This window comes from Saimiri boliviensis, chromosome 2 (assembly GCF_048565385.1).
Source record: "Saimiri boliviensis isolate mSaiBol1 chromosome 2, mSaiBol1.pri, whole genome shotgun sequence".
Lineage (NCBI taxonomy): Eukaryota > Metazoa > Chordata > Mammalia > Primates > Cebidae > Saimiri > Saimiri boliviensis.
The window spans coordinates 168,617,695-168,636,634 of NC_133450.1; the positions used below are offsets into that span (position 1 = coordinate 168,617,695).

The window sequence follows — 18,940 nt, forward strand, 5'->3', positions numbered from 1 at the left end:
GTTTGTGTATCCTTCCAGCAAGAACCTAATCATGTTGGATAAATAGCGGCTGCCTTAAGGAATGAATAGAAAATCAAGTCATCATCTATATGATCTACATATCATCTGCCTTCTTGCAAACAGAACAAATTATTCATGTGGGCAGGAGTAATTCACACAGCCCTTGACCCCCTGATGATGTCCAGTGTGAGAGCCAAAGCCAAACACTGACCCAAAAGCACCCGTGCTCTCCCAGTCTTGATTTATAAGGCCTAACCCTTGTGCTTTTGCCTCATCATATGTAACGACTGCTCACTTTTATTTCTACCTGGGAAATTTTACTTTCTCCTGATGAGTTTTAATTTTTTAATAATTTTAAGTATGATAAGTATACTAAGGTGAGAGGAAATGGTTCGAGAAATCTTTATGGGGTGAAAGAAATGTTCTTAACTTGGATTGTGGTGATGGCAATGTAACTTTGTAAATTTACTGAAAATCCACTGACTGGAACATCGTTAAGTTAAAGGAAGATAAAGTTAAAGGAAGTTAAAAACATGTTAAAGGAAGATAAAATCTCAGGACCTAAACTCAGTATGCCACCGGGAAAAGTTAATAAGCTTGGGAACTTAATTAAGCCATGCCAAAACTGCCTTTCTTCTGTTCCTAAACAGATAGCTGCAAAACGACAGACCCTCACCTATCTCCTCAGGTGGTCTCCCTCACAAATCGCTCACAAGGAAATGCTTTGTGGGCCCCCAAATCTTTACCAAAAAAAAACAGAGTTCTGTTGAATCTCACCCTGAAAATATAGCTTAACAGCTTATCTCTACAGGTTTGGGACAAAGATGAGACTAGAAATTGTCCTACCACCCACCCAGAGACAAATGCATGTTTGATCTCTTCCTCTACTCTGTGGTTACTTTATCTCAGGTACAATGCAGATCTAAAATGCAGAATGCATAACTGGCTGCTCCTCCACTCCCTCCTTTCACATCAAAGAGGTAGATTCAATGGGTGCTAATCAAAGGCTCACAAGAATGTGACCCCCTTACCTCACTACCTGCCTCCCTTTATTTTTTTTTCTTTCCTCCTTTCCCCTTCTGCCACTCTCTCCTTTAAATGTTGAACTCAAAATCGTCTTTGGGAAAAGCACAGGGCACAGATCCTACTGTAACTGTCTGTGTCTCCTTCCCAGGCGCAGCCTCAACACTGGCAAAATAATCCTCTAAACAGAGATCTGTCTGAGACATTTTTGGGGTTTTACTTAAAAGGAGCACTGCAAAGCACACCTCAAGAAAGCAGGGTGTGTTTAAGTGTATTGAGATAATGCTAATGGATTATGGAGGTAAAGTCTCCCTCCTGACTGAGAGGATAAAACTCTCACATTGTTAGACAGCATTAAAGGAATTTCTTTGCTGCTTTTTACGGAGAAGAGCCACCATCTCTTGTGCGAACACACTGTCCACATGAATAATTTGTTCCATTCATGATATGGTTTGGCTGTGTCCCCACCCAAATCTCATCTTGAATTGTACCTCCCATAATTTCTACATATTGTGGGAGATACCCAAAGGGAGGTAATTGAATCACAGGGGCCGGTCTTTCCTGTGCTATTCTCATGATGGTAAGTCTCATGAGATCTCATGTTTTTAAAAGGGGAGTTTTCCTGCACAAGCTGTCTCTCTTTGCCTGCTGCCACACACGTAAGATGTGACTTGCTCCTCCTTGTCTTCCGCCATGATTGTGAGGCCTCCCCAGCCATGGGGAACTGTAAGTTCATTAAACCTCTTTCTTTTGTAAACTGCCCAGTCTCAGTTATGTCTTTATCAGCAGCATGAGAACAAACTAATACAATTTGCAGGAAAGCAGATGATATGCAGAGTTCATACGGATGACAACTTTTCCTGATTTTCTATTCATTCTTTAAGGCAGCTGCTATGTATGTAAAACGTTCAGGTTCCTGCTGGAAGGATGCACAAACAGTTCCATTTCTCTAAGCCATTACCCGTGGAACAAAAGGGACCAATCTCAAGTAGGACAAAGAATTTAAAAAAAAAAAAATCGGCCTCTTTCCTGACACACCTGAATTTCAATTTGTGGTGTCTGTTCCTAGCAAGGCATGTGGGAGAGAGGAAAGAACATGAGCAGGCTTGCAAGGCAGCAGACGAGTGGAGTTCTGCCTCTTGCCGGCAAAGGGCCTTTGATCAAGTAACTTAACCTCTCTGTGCCTGTCAGTCTCCTGATAATTCTGATGGAGATTCTAACGCCTCCTTCAGAGTTGCCGAGTGTAGCCTGGTGCCTCAGTAACTGACACACTTTAAATACTTATTCGTAGCTGTTAACTTAATTAGCAATTATGTATAAAGTTTACCTTTTCTAAGTACATTCATAGGGCTAGACTTTTACAGAGCAGGAAAGATTCATTGTTAATGCCCACATCCCATTCCCGTTGGATGCCACAGCATGTATGTCAAAGAAGGAATAGTTCTTCTCAAGGCAGCCAGGAATGCTAAATACAGACAAGAGCTGTGTGACTACAACACAGTCAGTGATGGACCACATACACCACGGTGGTCCCATAAGATTATAGTGGAGCTGAAAAGTTCCTATCGCCTATTCATAGCCATTATAACACACAGTGCGATGAGTTACCTACACATTAGTGGTGATGTGGGTATAAACAAACCTACCGCACTGCCAGTCATATAAAAGTATAGCACATACTGCCGGGCGCGGTGGCTCAAGCCTGTAATCCCAGCACTTTGGGAGGCCGAGGCGGGCGGATCACGAGGTCGAGAGATCGAGACCATCCTGGTCAACATGGTGAAACCCCGTCTCTACTAAAAATACAAAAAAATTAGCTGGGCATGGTGGCGCCTGCCGGTAATCCCAGCTACTCAGGAGGCTGAGGCAGGAGAATTGCCTGAACCCAGGAGGCAGAGGTTGTGGTGAGCCGAGATCGCACCATTGCACTCCAGCCTGGGTAACGAGCGAAAACTCGGTCTCAAAAAAAAAAAAAAAAAAAGTATAGCACATACAATTACGTATAGTACAGAATAAAAAAACAACCGTTACTGCTTTATGTATTTATTATACTATATTTTTAATCATGATTTTAGAGTGTACACTTCTCCTTCAAATTTTTTTTTTTTTTTTTTTTTTTTGAGACGGAGTTTCGCTCGTTACCCAGGCTGGAGTGCAATGGCGCGATCTCGGCTCACCGCAACCTCCGCCTCCTGGGTTCAGGCAATTCTCCTGCCTCAGCCTCCTGAGTAGCTCGGATTACAGGCACGCGCCACCATGCCCAGCTAATTTTTTTGTATTTTTAGTAGAGACGGGGTTTCACCATGTTGACCAGGATGGTCTTGATCTCTCGACCTCGTGATCCACCCACCTCGGCCTCCCAAAATGCTGGGATTACAGGCTTGAGCCACCACGCCCAGCCTCCTTCAACTTATTAAAAAAAGAACAGTTAACTCTAAAATAGCCTCAGGCAGGTCCTTCAGGAGGTATTCCAGAAGAAGGCACTGTTATCATAGGAGATGACAGCTCCAGGCAAGTTACTGCCCTGAAGACAGTGACACTGGTGATCCTTACCCTACATAGGCCTATGCTAATATGCGTGTTTATGTCTCAGTTCTTAAAAAAAAGTTTACAAAGTAAAAGTCAAAAACTTTTAAAATAGAAAAAAAGCTTGAATAAGGACACTAAGGAAATATTTTGTACAGCTGTGCAATGTGTTTGTGTTTTAAGCTAAGTGTTATTGCAAAAGTGCCAGAAAGTTTTAAAAAATGTAAAAGTTTATAAAGTAAGAAAGTTACATTAAGCAGAGGTTTATTATTAAGGAAAAAATACAAATGTGTACAGCCTAAGTGTACGGTGTTCAAAAAGCCTACACTAGTGTGTAGTGATGTTCTAGGCCTTCACAGTCACTCATCACTCACTCCCTGACTCACCCAGAGCAACTTCCAGTCCTGCAGCCTCCATCCATGGTAAGTGCCCTATACAGGTGTACTGCTTATTATATTGTATGCCATATTTTACCGTCCCTTTTCTAAGTTTAGATACACAAATACCATTGTGTTATAATGGCCTACAGTATAGTAACTACAGTATAGTAACTTCAGTACAGTAACATGCTGTCTGTACAGGCTTATAACCTGGGAGCAACGGGCTGTGCCACAGAGCCTAGGTGTATAGTAGGCTGTATCATCTAGGTTGTGTAAGGACACTCTATGATGCTCGCACATGATGACATTGCCTCACAACACATTTCTCAGAGAACACATCCTCATTTAATGATGCATGACTGTAGTTACTGAGTCTGGAGGAAGAGGGGTGCCTGAGAGAGGTCTGAAATGATTAAAATAGAAACAGGTGAGGGAACAGTGTATAAAAGGTGGGGAGAAATGACCACCTTTTAGGAAATGGGGCATGAGAGAAGAAACCACAAGCACATCAGAATGGCTGACGTTAAAAGTCCACATTAGGAATGCGAGATCCTAATCTGCCCCACCCCAGACCCACTGAGCAAGAATCGCTGCCGGTGAGACAAAGGGATGTGCATCGTCACAGACTGCCTGTACCCCAGCCAGGTGATTTCTATGCACACTAAAATGAGACCCGCTGAGCAAGATGCTAAGGAAGGCCTCACGTGTTCAATCAAGTTTAGTGTAAAGCTGCCTCCTTACATATGTTAGGTTCGGCCTAAAGGTTTCTCTGCACATCCTGAGCTACAATGGAGGTATAAACAGACCTTAGCGACACTTGGGCCAATCCTGAGTTTTGGTCCATTAAACGTAGCCAACGGTTGGAACCGCATTCAAATAAGGCAAACTTCGAGCTGTAACCAGCCCCGCAGTCTGTCTGTACCTCACTTCCCATGTTCTACATGTCACTTTCCTTTTTCTGTCCATAAATCATCTTACACCACATGGCTGTGCTGCAGTCTCTGAGCCTACTCTGGCTCCGGAGACTGAATGATTCACGAATCTTTCATGGCTCAATTAAACTCCTTTAAATTTAAACCTGCTGAAGTTTCTGTGTTATCATATGTCACGCTAAGGTGTTTGCATGTTACCTTAAAGGCAATGAGAAGCTGTGGACAGGTTTTAAAAGGCAAGATGAAAATGGACTTGCATTTTAGAAAGAGTAGTCTATTGTCAGCTGCCAGCAACTCAAAAAAAAAAAAAAAAAAGGCAGTCTAGCACAGAACACTGCTTTAGGGCACAGCTAGAACCCTAGAGTCCCTCCAGGGCTCAGGAATGCTCACACATTCTTACTTCCTTTACCTTTAGCCTCTTATATTCAATAACTGAACATAAACATACCTTTTACAGGCCATAGTCTCCTACTAACATCTAGGTGCTACATAAAAACGCTGTAAGAACTTTATGACATTCATCAGAACGTTTGGAGAAAACAAAAGTTACAACATCATTTATATGTTAGTGACCAAGTGCTGTTTCCAAAGTATTACTGGCATTGTCACCTCCCTTGCTGACAGCTATTAGCACTTTCCAGTTTCAGACAGAGCCGGAACAGATGGCCCTTTGAGCCCCTGTTTACTACTCTCTTTTGTGTGAGGTGGTTTCCCCTCCCACTCAGGAAAGGAAAGGTGGGAGGATGTAAACTTGAAGAATTTACCAGCTGGAGTCCTGGGTATTCCAACTGGAGCCTGAGAGGTGACTTATTTATTCTACGGGACTCCCATCACAGAGGAAGGTTTTTGTGCAAGACTCTGGCTGGGCCAATCTTGACACAATGCCTGTGAGCAGCCACAGAGCGCAGCCTTGACAACAGCGCTACAAGCCAACTTCTGAGCCCCACACACTAAGCGCTACATAGGCCTTTAACCCTCACGACAGGTTCTCCGCCATTTTTCTGGTGAATATGGAAGACGGAGATTGAGTAACTTAGCCCAGGTTATACATGGAGGAGCAGGGATTCAAACCCACGTCCAACTGACTCTAGAACTTACAACCAAATCAATTAATGGGATGTATCAAGTAATTTTCTATTTTTCATATTTTTTGATGCTTACATGAACATGAAATAAGCACATTTAATTCATAAGGCTTACAACACATTCTGAACAAACTTATAACACACATAGAAATCACCCAGTACAGAGGTCAGCAAACTTCCTCCATAAAAGGCATATAAATATTTAGGCTGTGTGAGCCACACATAACTGTACCACAGTAGGGCAAAAGCAGCCATAGGCAACGCCTAAACAAATGGGCGTGGCTGTGTTTCAATAAAACTTTACAAAAATAGGCTGGGCGCGGTGGCTCATGCCTGTCCCAGCACTTTGGGAGGCCGAGGCGGGTGGATCAATCCCAGCACTTAGGGAGGCCAAGGCGGGTGGATCACGAAGTCAAGAGATCGAGACCATCCCGGTCAACATGGTGAAACTCCGTCTCTACTAAAAATACAAAAATTAGCTGGGCGTGGTGGCGCGTGCCTGTAATCCCAGCTACTCAGGAGGCTGAGGCAGGAGAATTGCTTGAACCAGGAGGCGGAGGTTGTGGTGAGCCGGGATCGCGCCATTGCACTCCAGCCTGGGTAACAAGAGTGAAACTCCGTCTCAAAAAAAAAAAGAGATCAAGACCATCCTGGTCAACACAGTGAAACCCCGTCTCTACTAAAAACACAAAAAATCAGCTGGGCGTGGTGGCGAGTGCCCGTAATCCCAGCTATTCAGGAGGCTGAGGCAGGAGAATTGCCTGAGCCCAGGAGGCGGAGGTTGCGGTGAGCCGAGATCGCGCCATTGCACTCCAGCCTGGGCAACAAGAGCGAAACTCCGTCTCAAAAAAAAAAAAAAAGAAAGAAAACTTTACAAAAATAGGCAGGAGATGGGCAGGCCGCATTTGACCTCTTAGTGAAGTTTGAGAAGTTTGTGGCAGACTGACCTAGTGGAAAGGGCAATGAGTTTAGAGTTAAGGAGCCAAGCTTCTTTTCTTTTCTTTTTTTTTTTTTTTTTTGAGACGGAGTTTCCCTCTTGTTACCCAGGCTGGAGTGCAATGGCGCGATCTCGGCTCACCGCAACCTCCGCCTCCTGGGCTCAGGCAATTCTCCTGCCTCAGCCTCCTGAGTAGCTGGGATTACAGGCATGCGCCACCATGCCCAGCTGATTTTTTGTGTTTTTAGTAGAGACGGGGTTTCACCATGTTGACCAGGATGGTCTCGATCTCTTGACCTCGTGATCCACCCGCCTCGGCCTCCCAAAGTGCTGGGATTACAGGCTTGAGCCACCGCGCCCAGCAGGGAACCAAGCTTCTAACGCTGAATCTGTGCCTAAGCCAGCTAAGTGACCTTGGGCCAATCACTTCCCTTCTGTTTCTAAGATGTGCACTTGTGTAGAATTCTCTTCTCAACTGACTGCAACAATAAGGTAAAAAATATATTTTAACACACCAAAATGTTAGCTGCAGATTCTTTATCAAATTCAAGGATAATGAACCAGGAGCAGTAATACTTTAAAGTAAAAGCACAAAGAAAAAGTAAATTCGCATTTTAATAGTACCTCTATGTGTCAGGTGCTTTGTAAAATATAATCTGACTTCATCCTTCATAAATGAAGAATGTCAGAGAAGTGAAATCACATATTCCAGGTCAGACAGCCAATGGGAAGCAGGATCTCAGCCCAACTGGCCGCTCCCTCAGAAGCTCAGGGCTGCTCTGCACAGGGGGAGCCGGTCTGGGTCAATGAGCCCTTAATGGATGATTCTGCACAGGGGATGACAAATGAGGACTTCTGGGGGAGGATTTGGGAGTCGGGTCTCACCTCCCCCTCTTCAGGACTCAGCCTCTCTGTCCTCATCTGTCTTGTCCACCTCCTCTCAAAAGGATCATACTCCATTTGGCCTGAATAACAACGTGAGAATCTGAGATTTGTTGTCTTTGGTTCTGAGTGGAAGGACTGTGACTCGTGGTTGTCCAGAATGCCAGGACAAAGTGATCTGAGAAAGCAGGGAGGGAGAAAAGGGGACCAAGCACTCCCCCAGAGAAGCTGTGACTGGTCCTGCTGCCCACACCAGCACCATGAGGCAACTTGGTTTTGTATCTCAGAACTTAGTCCGAAGGTAAAAGTCTATGTGATGAAACATAAACCTGTGAAATTACCCAAGTGTGCCTGACCCTGTCTGTCTCCTTAACTAACCACTGCATTTCAGTTTACAGGCATCAGTTTAAAACTGTACCTTACAAATGGGGTTGGGAAAGGGAAAGTGAAACCAAACAGATGGGGATCATCATTGTTGTTTCCTCTACCCAAAAAGAAGAAAAGCAAAAATGTTCCCCAAATACAGAAGGGTGCATGTGTGTCTCCACTGTCAAAAAAGCAAATCTTTTTATTTTTTGAGACGGAATTTCACTCTTTTTGCCCAGCCTGGAGTGTGATGGCTCAATCTCAGCACACTGCAACCTCTGCCTTCCGGGTTCAAGCAATTCTCCTGCCTCAGCCTCCTGAGTAGCTGGGATTACAGGCATGTGCCACCACACCCAGCTAATTTTTGTATTTTTAGTAGAGATGGGGTTTCACCATGTTGGCCAGGCTGGTCTCGAACTCCTGACCTCAGGTCATCCCCCACACCTCAGCCTCCCAAAGTGCTGGGATTACAGGCATGAAAATTCCCACCGCGCCCGGCCAAAAGCTAATTTTTTTAAAAGGCAGGGCCAGGCATGTTGGCTCATGCCTGCAGTCTCAGCACTTTGGGAGGCCAAGGCTAGGGGATCACTTGAGCCCAGGAGATATTACAACCTGGGCAACACAGCGAGATCTCATCTCTATAGAAAAAAACTGGTTGGGCATGGTATTATGTGCTGTAGTCCCAGCTCCTGAGGGAGGGGGGAGCAGGGGCAGGGGATGTTAAGACAAGAGGATCCCTTGAGCCCAGGGGTCAAGTCTACAGTAAGCCATGATCACACCACTCTAACCTTGCCTGCATGACACAGCAAGACCCTGTCTCTTTAAGAAAAAAAAAAAAAGAAAGGAAGAAAAAGGAAAAGACACAGCTAAGCATTCAGGGCCCAATTCTGATCAATGTAGCAGTAACACACTCACATCAGCTCTCCTGCCTTAGTCACTTAAAGTGGGCATACACAGCGCTCCAACTACATGGCCTCCATTCCACTTCACCATGCCTGAGGAGCACAGTTCCCCTGCTGTTCCCTCTGCCTGGAGGAATCAGGGGTGATCTGCTCCCTTGCTGCCTGCTGAAATTCCACCTCATAAAGCCCAGATCGAATGTCACCTTCTAGAATACACATGTCAAAAGCTCAACTTTTCTCTGAACTTTTACAGACAGATCATCAGTTTCAACTCCCTCATGTTGCCTATGAGGAAAACAAGGCTCAAAAACATTAAGGGACTTGCTGTAAGTCACACAGCTAGTCAGTAAAGACTTCATCTGGAAACCAAGTCAGCAGGTAGGGTGGGCAGCAGGCAGGAGAAATGTCCAGGTTGACTGCCCTGTGAGAGCCCTCTTGTATTCTCCTTGGAGCACAGGCCACTTGAACTCTTTCTCGACTCTGCTCTGCCCTCCAGGTTACAGCTGTCTGTTTGTGTCCACATTTCTGTCATTTTCAGGTATCCAAACCATATCTTACCCATCATGTTACCTCAATGCTTCGGTACCCTTGGGCCTTCAGTGACTCCCAATAGTCATTCAACAAACAAAACAAAACACCAGCCTCCACCACTCTGGGCATGTCTACCTCCAATCAGCCTCCATGCCTTGCCAGGAGCCACCTAAAGTACTGCTCACTCCCCACCACTCCTCACTGAAACCTGCAGACACACACCATGATCTCCACAATCTGACACAAAAGTCTCTGAATGGCCCTTCCTACCTGTGATGGTTAACTGTATGTGTCAAGATGACAGGATTAAGGGATACCCAGATACAGAGAACAGGTAAAGACTTTATTTCTGAGTATGTCTGGGAGAGTGTTTCCAGAAGAGACTGGCATTTGAATCCATGAACAGAGTAAGGAAGACCCACCCTCACCAAAATGTTGGGCACCACCCACTCAGCTGAGCACCCAGATAGAACAAGAAGAGAGACGAAAGCCAAATCTGCTTGCTCTCTCTTCTGCAGCTCAGAAGTCCTCTTTCTCATTCTCTTGGACATCAGAACTTGAGGTTCTCCAGCCCCTGGTCTCCAGAACTTGCACCTGCAGACCCTCAGGTTCTCAAGCCTTCATCCTCAGACTGAGTTATAACATCACCTTCCATGGCTTTGAGGCCTCTGGACTTGGACTGAGCCACACTACCAGCTTCTGTGGCCCTCCAGCTTGCAGACAGAATATGGTAGGGCTTCTCAGGCTCCATAATTGTATTCGTCCATTTTCACATTGCTATGAAGAAATCCCCAAGGCTGGGTCATTTACAAAGAAAAAGAGGTTTAATGGACTCACAGTTCCACGTGGCTGGGGAGGCCTCACAATCACGGTGGAAGGTGAAGGAGGAGCAAAGGCACACCTTACATGGCAGCAGACAAGAGAGCATGTGCAGAGGAACTGCCCTTTATAAAACCGTCAGATGTCATGAGATTTATTCACTGTCACAAGAAGAGCATGGGGGCGGGGGGGGAAACCTGCCCCCATGACTCAATTACCTCCCACTGGGTCCCACACATGACACATGAGGATTATGCGAGCTACAGTTCAAGATGAGATGTGGGTGGGAACACAGGCGAACCATATCAATAATCATGTGAGACAACTCCCTAATAAATCCCCTCTCATCTAGCCATATATTTATGTCTGGAGAACTCTTAACAAAGTAACCCTCCAGTCTTGTTTCCTGACACTCCATCTATCCAGAGCACCACAGGCTCTTCCTCACCTCTGACCTTATCTCACTATTCCCTCTCCCAGAACACACATCAAGAGCCCCCCTCCTCACATCACTTCCCATGGCTAACCCCTACTCATTCTTCAAGACTCAGAATTTCTAAGACATGACCTCCTCCAGGAAACCATTCCTGACTACCCTCTCTCCCAGGTAAGGTGCCTCCTCTGTGCTCCCAAAGCACCCTGGTATCCCTCCTCCACCAGGTGGTTCTCAGCACACACATGCCCCCACTCTCCACTAGACCATAACCTGAGGCAGGAGCTGCATGTGCTTCCCCAGCACCTAATACAATACTCAACACATTAAGTCAGACTGAAAAATTGTCACTCACTATTTACCTTCAGATCCAACAAACTTACAATGTATCATTTCACCAAAATATTTTAAAATAGGTAGGCCCTGCCGGGCACGGTGGCTCATACCTGTAATTCCAGCACTTTGGGAGGCCAAGGTGGGTGGATCACGAGGTCAAGAGATCGAGACCATCCTGGTCAACATGGTGAAACCCCGTCTCTACTAAAAATACAAAAAATTAGCTGGGCATGGTGGCGTGTGCCCGTAATCCCAGCTACTCAGGAGGCTGAGGCAGGAGAATTGCCTGAACCCAGGAGGCGGAAGTTGTGGTGAGCCGAGATCACGCCATTGCAATCCAGCCTGGGTAACAAGAGTGAAATTCCGTCTCAAAAAAAAAAAAAAAAAAATAGGTAGGCCCTATGTATATGACAGCATAAGATCAGCAATACCAAGGGGAGATGTCCACAGATCACAGCAGAAAGCATTTACTACATACCCAGTCTTTAAATAAAGAGCTTAAGATGCATGATAGCATTAGGAACTGCTAGGCACTCACCACTTCAGTCCCTTTAGAGAGGTGTGATGACCTCACCAATATGGCAGCTGGCCATGGTAGCTCTGGGTATAAACAGACTTGGTGTATCAGGAGGGAGCACAGATCCACGAAGCACAGGGAGAGAAGAGGAGGGTGCTGACTAAGGTGGTGGCCAACCGGAGGCTCGAGAAAGGAAAATCCCTCCCCCCAGGAAGCCTTAAAAGCACCCACAGGAGTCCCCAGGTACTCATCTTTGGGAAGTGAATACAAAGTAACTTCAGGAGACCCCACCTGAGATGCTACTGGGGCACCCAAGACTGGGGATTGGTGGGCTGTCAACAGCTGGCTTAGATGGAAACCCTGAGCCTCACTGAACTCACAGTATCGGATTCACACTGGGTGATCAGTAACAGGACCCATGAGCAGGGAACTGAGATAAGAAGGCAAGCAGCTAGCAGAGAAAGAACTGATACTTGCCTGCAGAAGCATATGTGTTCCCCAGACTTGAAGGGAAGGAAGTGGGTATCCAGGTACAGGGGAAGGAGGGGAGAACATGAGGAAAAGTTTCACTAGGAAAAACAGCTGTCAAACAGGATTTCAAAAGAGACTCAAGACTGAACACTTCAGGAACATTTCAGGAAAATGCTTTTTTGTTCATCTCAGTTGGAGTTGGGACTGATGGTAAAGTTATGCTGCTTCCTTCCACTAACTTACATTACCAATTTACAAACGCCCCCTCTTGACTCTACCCAAACACATACCCTCATGAACAAACCCTGGCCCATGCTCCACGATCAGACAAGTCAGTGAGCCACAGGGGTTAGTTTCATCTGCTTGTGGTCCTTCCTCATCCTCTATCTACCTGAAAGGAGACAGGAATGAGCTCTCCTCCTCCTCCTTAGGTGACAGCAGGAACCCAGAATTATTACTGTGGGCCCAGCCATTGAGTAATAATTCTGGGTTCCTGCTGTCACCTAAGGAGGTGGAAGTTCCCACCCAGGAACCCAGAACTATTACTCAATGGCTCCTCCCTCACTATACCACTGATCCTCAAACTGGGGGACAGGCCACCAAGTCAAGTCCTCTTTCATGTTCTGAGAAATCCTTCAACTTGGCCTCTTCTCTCCAATCCCACAGCCTCTGCTCTACTTCCTTACTAATCATTTTCCACACTAATTGTTACAACAGCCTTCTGTCCTTCTTTCTGCCACCTCCACATCCTGGCTGCATTCACTTCACCAGACGTATCTTCCTAAAATCAGCAATCTTACCACAACTGCCTTGTCAAAAACATTCAGGTGGCCATGCGCAGTGGCTAACGCCTATAATCTTAGCACTTTGGGAGGCCGAGGCAGGTGGATCACCTGAGGTCAGGAGTTCGAGACCAGCCTGGCCAACATGGCAAAAACCCCATCTCTACTAAAAATATAAAAATTAGCCAGGCGCGGTAGTGGGTGCCTGTAATCCTAGCTACTCGGGAGGCTGAGGCAGGAGAATCAGTTGAACCTGGGCGGTGGGGGAGGAGGTTGCAATGAGCCGAGATTGCACCACTTCACTCCAGCTTGGGAGAAAGAGTAAAACTCTGTCTCAAAACAAAACAAAACAAAACAAAACACAAAAAACCTTCCAGGTTCCTATTTTTTAGGAGATACAATCCAAACTCCTTAGCATGACATTCAGGACACAATGACTCATGATCCAAGGCAGCCTTTTGTGTTTCAACCCTGGACACCCTCCTTCCCACTGTGCCAAGTGCTCTCTTACTTCCACCCATCTCAACTTCCCCCAAGGCCTTCCCCAAGGGGGGCCCAACACAATCCTGCTTGCCCTTTGAAACCTGGTTCAGGTACCATCTCTCCTTTCAAGTCCTTGCCGGCCCCTAAACTAGGGAAGCCAATTATCCCTGTGTGTACCTGTTGTCTCAGTGCAATTCCTGAAAGCACTCATTTACTCAGAGTGCCCTGCTTTGAATGATACATTATATGGCCCTTCTTCCTAAAACCCTGACCCAAAGACAGAAATATTATAGTGACTTGTGTAAATGTTTTGCTTGACCTAAAGTGTTTTGCGTGCTCCTCAAGCGTATTAACTGTCTTCTTTTAGTGTGTTCTTGTTCCAGCATCTAAAGACTGTTAGCACCTGAGAGGGGTGAAATGAAAGAATAAATCCCAGCCAGTTGCAGTGGCTCACGCCTGTAATCCTAGCACTTTCGGAGGCTGAGGCGGGTGGATCACCTGAGGTCAGGAGTTCAGGACCATCCCAGCCAACATGGTGAAACCCTATCTCTACTAAAAATACAAAAATTAGCTGGGCGTGGTGGTAGTCACCTGTAATCCCAACTACTCAGGAGGTTGAAGCAGGAGAATCACCTGAACCTGGCAGGCAGAGGTTGCAGTGAGCCCAGATCATGCCATTGCACTCCAGCCTGGACGACAAGAACAAAACTTCCTCCTCCCTCCAAAAAAACATAAATAATAATAAATTTATAAATAAACTTTTTAAACAGCTATGAACATTTAACCTTATAATTGTATTTGCTGAGTGACTTTTAATATATTAAACACAATGCATCAAATAATATATGCAAATTATCAATTTATATAACTACATAATACCAATGCAATCAATTTTTTAAAAACATTCCAAACTGTTATTTTTCCAGCAAAAGTAAAACTATTGAAAAAATTATTTTCTGAAAAGTGATTTTTTTTTTTTTTTTGAAACCAGGGTTTCACTGTCACCCAAGCTAGAGCGCAGTGGCATGATCGCAGCTCACTGCAGCCTCAACCTCCTGGGCTCAAGTAATCCTCCCACCTCAGCCTCCAGAATAACTTGGGACTACAGGTGGGCACCACCATGTCCAGCTAACTATTTATATTTTTATTTTTGTAGAGACAGGGTGTCACTGTGTTACACAGGCTGAAAAGTGATTTTTAGTGAACTTTTATTTCATATGAGAAAATTTCTAACTTAACTAGCTGCTAGATATTCATTCAAATACTGTCAATTTTTCCTTTTCGGCACTTGAGATAATTATTGGTGAACTGAATAACTTTAGTTGAATTAAATAATAAAATATAAACAATTTTCATTGAATTCTCAAACCCTTATATTTGAGGGCCAAACATAAGCAAGCCACAAGGCACCCAAAGGTGCCTCTTAAGTATGTGAAAGTAACCAGCCAAGATGACTTCAAGATCAGGCAACTGACAAGAGAGAAAGTCCTCCAATCACGGCCATCTTTATGTTACATATTTGTTGGATTGACCTTGAACATCTTCCATGAACTCACTATCAATGTTGCTAGTGTAATACCTAAGAAAACCCAGTGAGAGAAATTCAAATATTAAGAAACAAACTTTTGTTGATTGAGCTTTAAAGGGCCACAAACCATTATCATATCTAAGATGCTGTGCTCCCCAATAAGCAGTTTTTGCCTCCAACGAGGATGCAAGTCCTAACTTCTATGCTCCCAAATTTATCATACCAGCACCTAAAAAACACGAATTAAAAAATCAGTTTACCCAAGAAAACTTCTATCCCACAGCTACCATGAGAGCTTTTCTACCATTGTCATTCCTTAGCTACTTTTAAAGAAAAAGATTTCCATATCATTAGCCTTTCTTCCAAAAGAAACTCCCTTGCCCCAACCTCCTTCACTCCACCACCCCTCAAAAACAGCCTAAATCTTTAGAGCTAGAACACTCAGGGCTTATCCAGCCCCTCTTTCTTCAGATAAGGAAACTGAAAGAGCCCTCTGGGGTTAAGAGACTTGATCAATCAAGGTCAACCATCATGGGCAGGACCGGGTCTGTCTTGTTCACTGTTGTACCTCCAGGCTAGTACAGGGCTTGGCACCTAAATAGCTCTTTACACATATAAATGATTAACAACTATGGGGTAAAGAGAGGTAAGAAACAGGTGACCTAAAATCCAAACTGGTACTGTTCCAACTATACCACTTTGTCCCTTTTCATTTCCCCAGAATATCAAATAATGGCCATAAAAACTATCAATATCAAATATGGCCACAAAGACTATCAGACTCTTCTTAAATGTGTGAAAAGCTTCCTAGCTGAAATAAGCTATTTGCACACCCAGTAAAATTGAAGAACTGGGTCTTATGAACTCAAGGTTGGAGTTCTTCAAGCCCATTTACAGTAAGGGACTTTCTACCAATAAGTGTATCCAGTCTACAACACACAACTTCTTACTTGCTCACACTTGCTTACTTGATCCCCTTCCTAGAGTTCTGGTACACAGGTCATAACTCCCTCATCAGACTGAGAACCCTAAAGAGGCAAAACTATGTCTTCTCTAAGGCACCTACTAAGTTGGAACCCAAAGTAAATGCTCAATAAATGCTTGCTTAGTTTATAGCAATGGAAGTGGTACGCTGTGAGGGACAAAAGTAAATTTGGCATGAACAAAGAATTGTCTGTATTTTGCTCATCAACTAGGACTAGTATAGTACCTAGCGCATAACAGAAGCTTAATAGTTAATGAATGAAGAAAAATGAATGATATGGCAAAAACTGAGAGCTTTTAAGTAACATCTTTTCTGCAGTCTTCATTCAACAAATATTTTACTACATGCCAGGCTCTCTGCTACTCTGAAACCTAACTTCCCACACAAGTTTCACCCACAGAAACCTAACTTCTCTCATCAGCTAATGCACCTCTAGCGTTCATCTTGTAGTCAGTGAGCATAGCTGGGGTGACCATTTGTCAAAATATGTTGGAAACAGTACCAGTTTACACCTATTATCCCAGTGCTAATTAATAATAGCACTGCCTCAACAATGCCCTGATCTAGAGAATTATATAGCCCTAAGTACAGCAAATCTTTTCCCACAAACAGACCAAGATTCAAATATTTCACTCTACAGTCTTGGGACCCTCAACGCAAGGGAAAGGCTGTAACCAAGGGTCTGGACAGCCTGGCTTGCCCTATGTGTCTCAGTCATGGAAGGAGCTGCAGTTCAGTTCTTGTATGGTTTTTGTTTATTTCACGGCCCACATTTATAGTACTCGGTGTCAGGAGATTCCTGGCATTAAAGAGATGGACGGAAATCAACCGCCTCCTCCAGCTCATCCACTATTGCATCATTTGAAACCAAAGCCTTCTAAAGGAAGCGATTCCTACAATTCAAGTCAGGTGAGATGGCAGCAGCAGCAGCAGCTGTGGGTGCTGGCTGCTGCTGGAGCCTGGGTCTCAACTTCAAGCGCAGGCAGAGCGCTGTTTCTGGAGCTGCCAGGTGCTGAAAGAACAGTCAATAAATCAACAGGTCCGACGCACCCGCCCCTGCGTGCTCAGGCCCGGGCGCGCCACGACTGGAGTTAAGTGGCTAATTAGTCAAACACAGTTGAGACCAAAGGAGGCCGGAGTCAGTTCTCAAAGCACTTTCCCTCCGGCCACCGCCGACTCTGAGGACCCGCTGGGAGAAGCGTCCGGGCCGGGTGGAGGGCGAGGAAGCACCACAGCCTGGGCTGCGGCTTCCGCCCTCCGGCCCCGACCCCCGGCACCCCTGCCCCGCTCTCGCGGCAGGTACCCCTCGACTCGTACTTCCTCCGGCTGCCCACTCTTTTCATCAGTCTTAAGCCTTTAGGTTCTGCCACCAGGAAACTTCCATAGAAGGTCAGATTCCCAGGTCGAGAGATGATTCCAAGAAAACCCACAGGGCCAGTGTCGGGACGTCAGGGTCAGACTTCATAAAGTCCAGGCGTCGCCGGGTCGGCTCGGAGTAGGTCAGAGCTGCGGGTCCTCGGCTCCCCCGCCCTCACGCCCCTCTAAGTGCCGGCCGGACGCGAGTCCTCCATCCCCACGACCCACAGGGCCGGCGGCCCGAACCTCGGCAGCGTGTCCGCTCAGCGCGCCGCAGGCACCCTCCTAGCTCCAGCGGGGACAGACCTGCCGAGGCCAGGCGCCCCCACCCGGCACCCGGCGCCCGCCCACCCCGGAGAGGGGACCAAGGGGGCGGGGCATCGGCCGAGCCAGCCCGGATGGCTCTTCTCTCCTGGACTCGCGTCCCGGGCTGCAGGGGTCGTGCCCGCACTCCCCATCGGCTCGTACCTCGTCCGCTTCCAGCTCCGCTCGGCTGCCTACGAGCGCCATGATCCTCCTCCGGCTGCTGCCACCCAAAAACCAAGCAGGGAACTCAGAGCCGACTCCCGCTCTCGGCTCCGGGCTCAGCCCAGCGCAAGAGACAGAGAAAGGAGGACTGCACGGCGCTCCCTCCTGGTCTCGGGGCGGGGCAATGCAGCTACGCGGTTTCCCCGCCCCCGGAGCCGGCAAGCCCCTGAGGCTTCCATTTTCTCCGCGAACGCCGCGCTAGCGGGCAGCGACTTGTCCTGCCCCTCGGAGGCTCGCCCCGCCTGTGCCCGCGGGGGGGCAGCCAACCAGGCTCCCACAATGCGTCCCCGCCCCCAGCGGGCGGCCGCCCCGCCCACGTGGGCGAAGTCACCGCCCAGATAAAGTTTCCCGGTCGGGCACGCCCTCCCGAGGGTTCACTAGGTTACCTGCAGCATGTGCTCTGCGGAGGCTGGGCACACCTGGAAAGAAGCTAGAGAGCGCGGGGATGACAAAACCAAGGTCAGAGCAGCGCCCCACCTGGGGCCCGTGGAAGCATCCACCTAGCCCTTGGTCAGGTGCCAGTCATTTTCCCTCGCCAGATGGGCACTGCATCTCGCAGATGGTGTGGCCTGAGGGCACCCTGGGTCATGGTCACTGGTCCCCGAGAGGCCTTTGACACACCACCCGCCAGCACACTAGGTGGAAGGACTCTGTTTGCTTCTGTGTTCAAAAAATAGAAAAAACACGGGACAGAGATTTACGCATCTTGGAACTCCTCTACCGCCCCCTACCCGGACCGTGTATTCTCCCCATAGCATCCTGTATTGACCCCTTTTGTAACTCCAAACGTAGGTATGTAATTCGTGCTTGAACTATAAACTCCATGAGGGTAGGATGCTGTCTTCTTCAAGACTGTATCCCCAGCACCTAGATAGAACAGTGTCTTGCATATAGTATGTGCTCAACAGATATTTGTTGGCTGAATTTGAAAATTGAAACTACTTCTCATATGTAAATAGAAAATTAAAAGCTAGATCTTTACAAGTTTGGGGTAGAGAGGTAAGCTTTACTTTACATATAGAAAAATACACCAAATTAGGCCGGGCGCGGTGGCTCAAACTTGTAATCCCAGCACTTTGGGAGGCCGAGGCGGGTGGATCACAAGGTCAAGAGATCGAGACCATCCTGGTCAACATGG

General features: G+C 46.5%; 1 protein-coding gene across 1 annotated transcript in view; it reads right to left on the reverse strand.

Moving 5' to 3' along the window:
• TTC39B (tetratricopeptide repeat domain 39B) overlaps positions 1 to 18,009 on the reverse strand; it is a 149,792-nt gene extending 131,783 nt beyond the window's left edge. Inside the window, 3 exon segments of the mRNA XM_003928147.3 lie at positions 17,743 to 17,886; positions 17,888 to 17,924; positions 17,926 to 18,009. Coding sequence (XP_003928196.2) covers positions 17,743 to 17,886; positions 17,888 to 17,924; positions 17,926 to 17,981 — 237 coding nt within the window. The 5' untranslated portion in view covers positions 17,982 to 18,009.
• Positions 18,010 to 18,940: the final 931 nt, after the last annotated feature.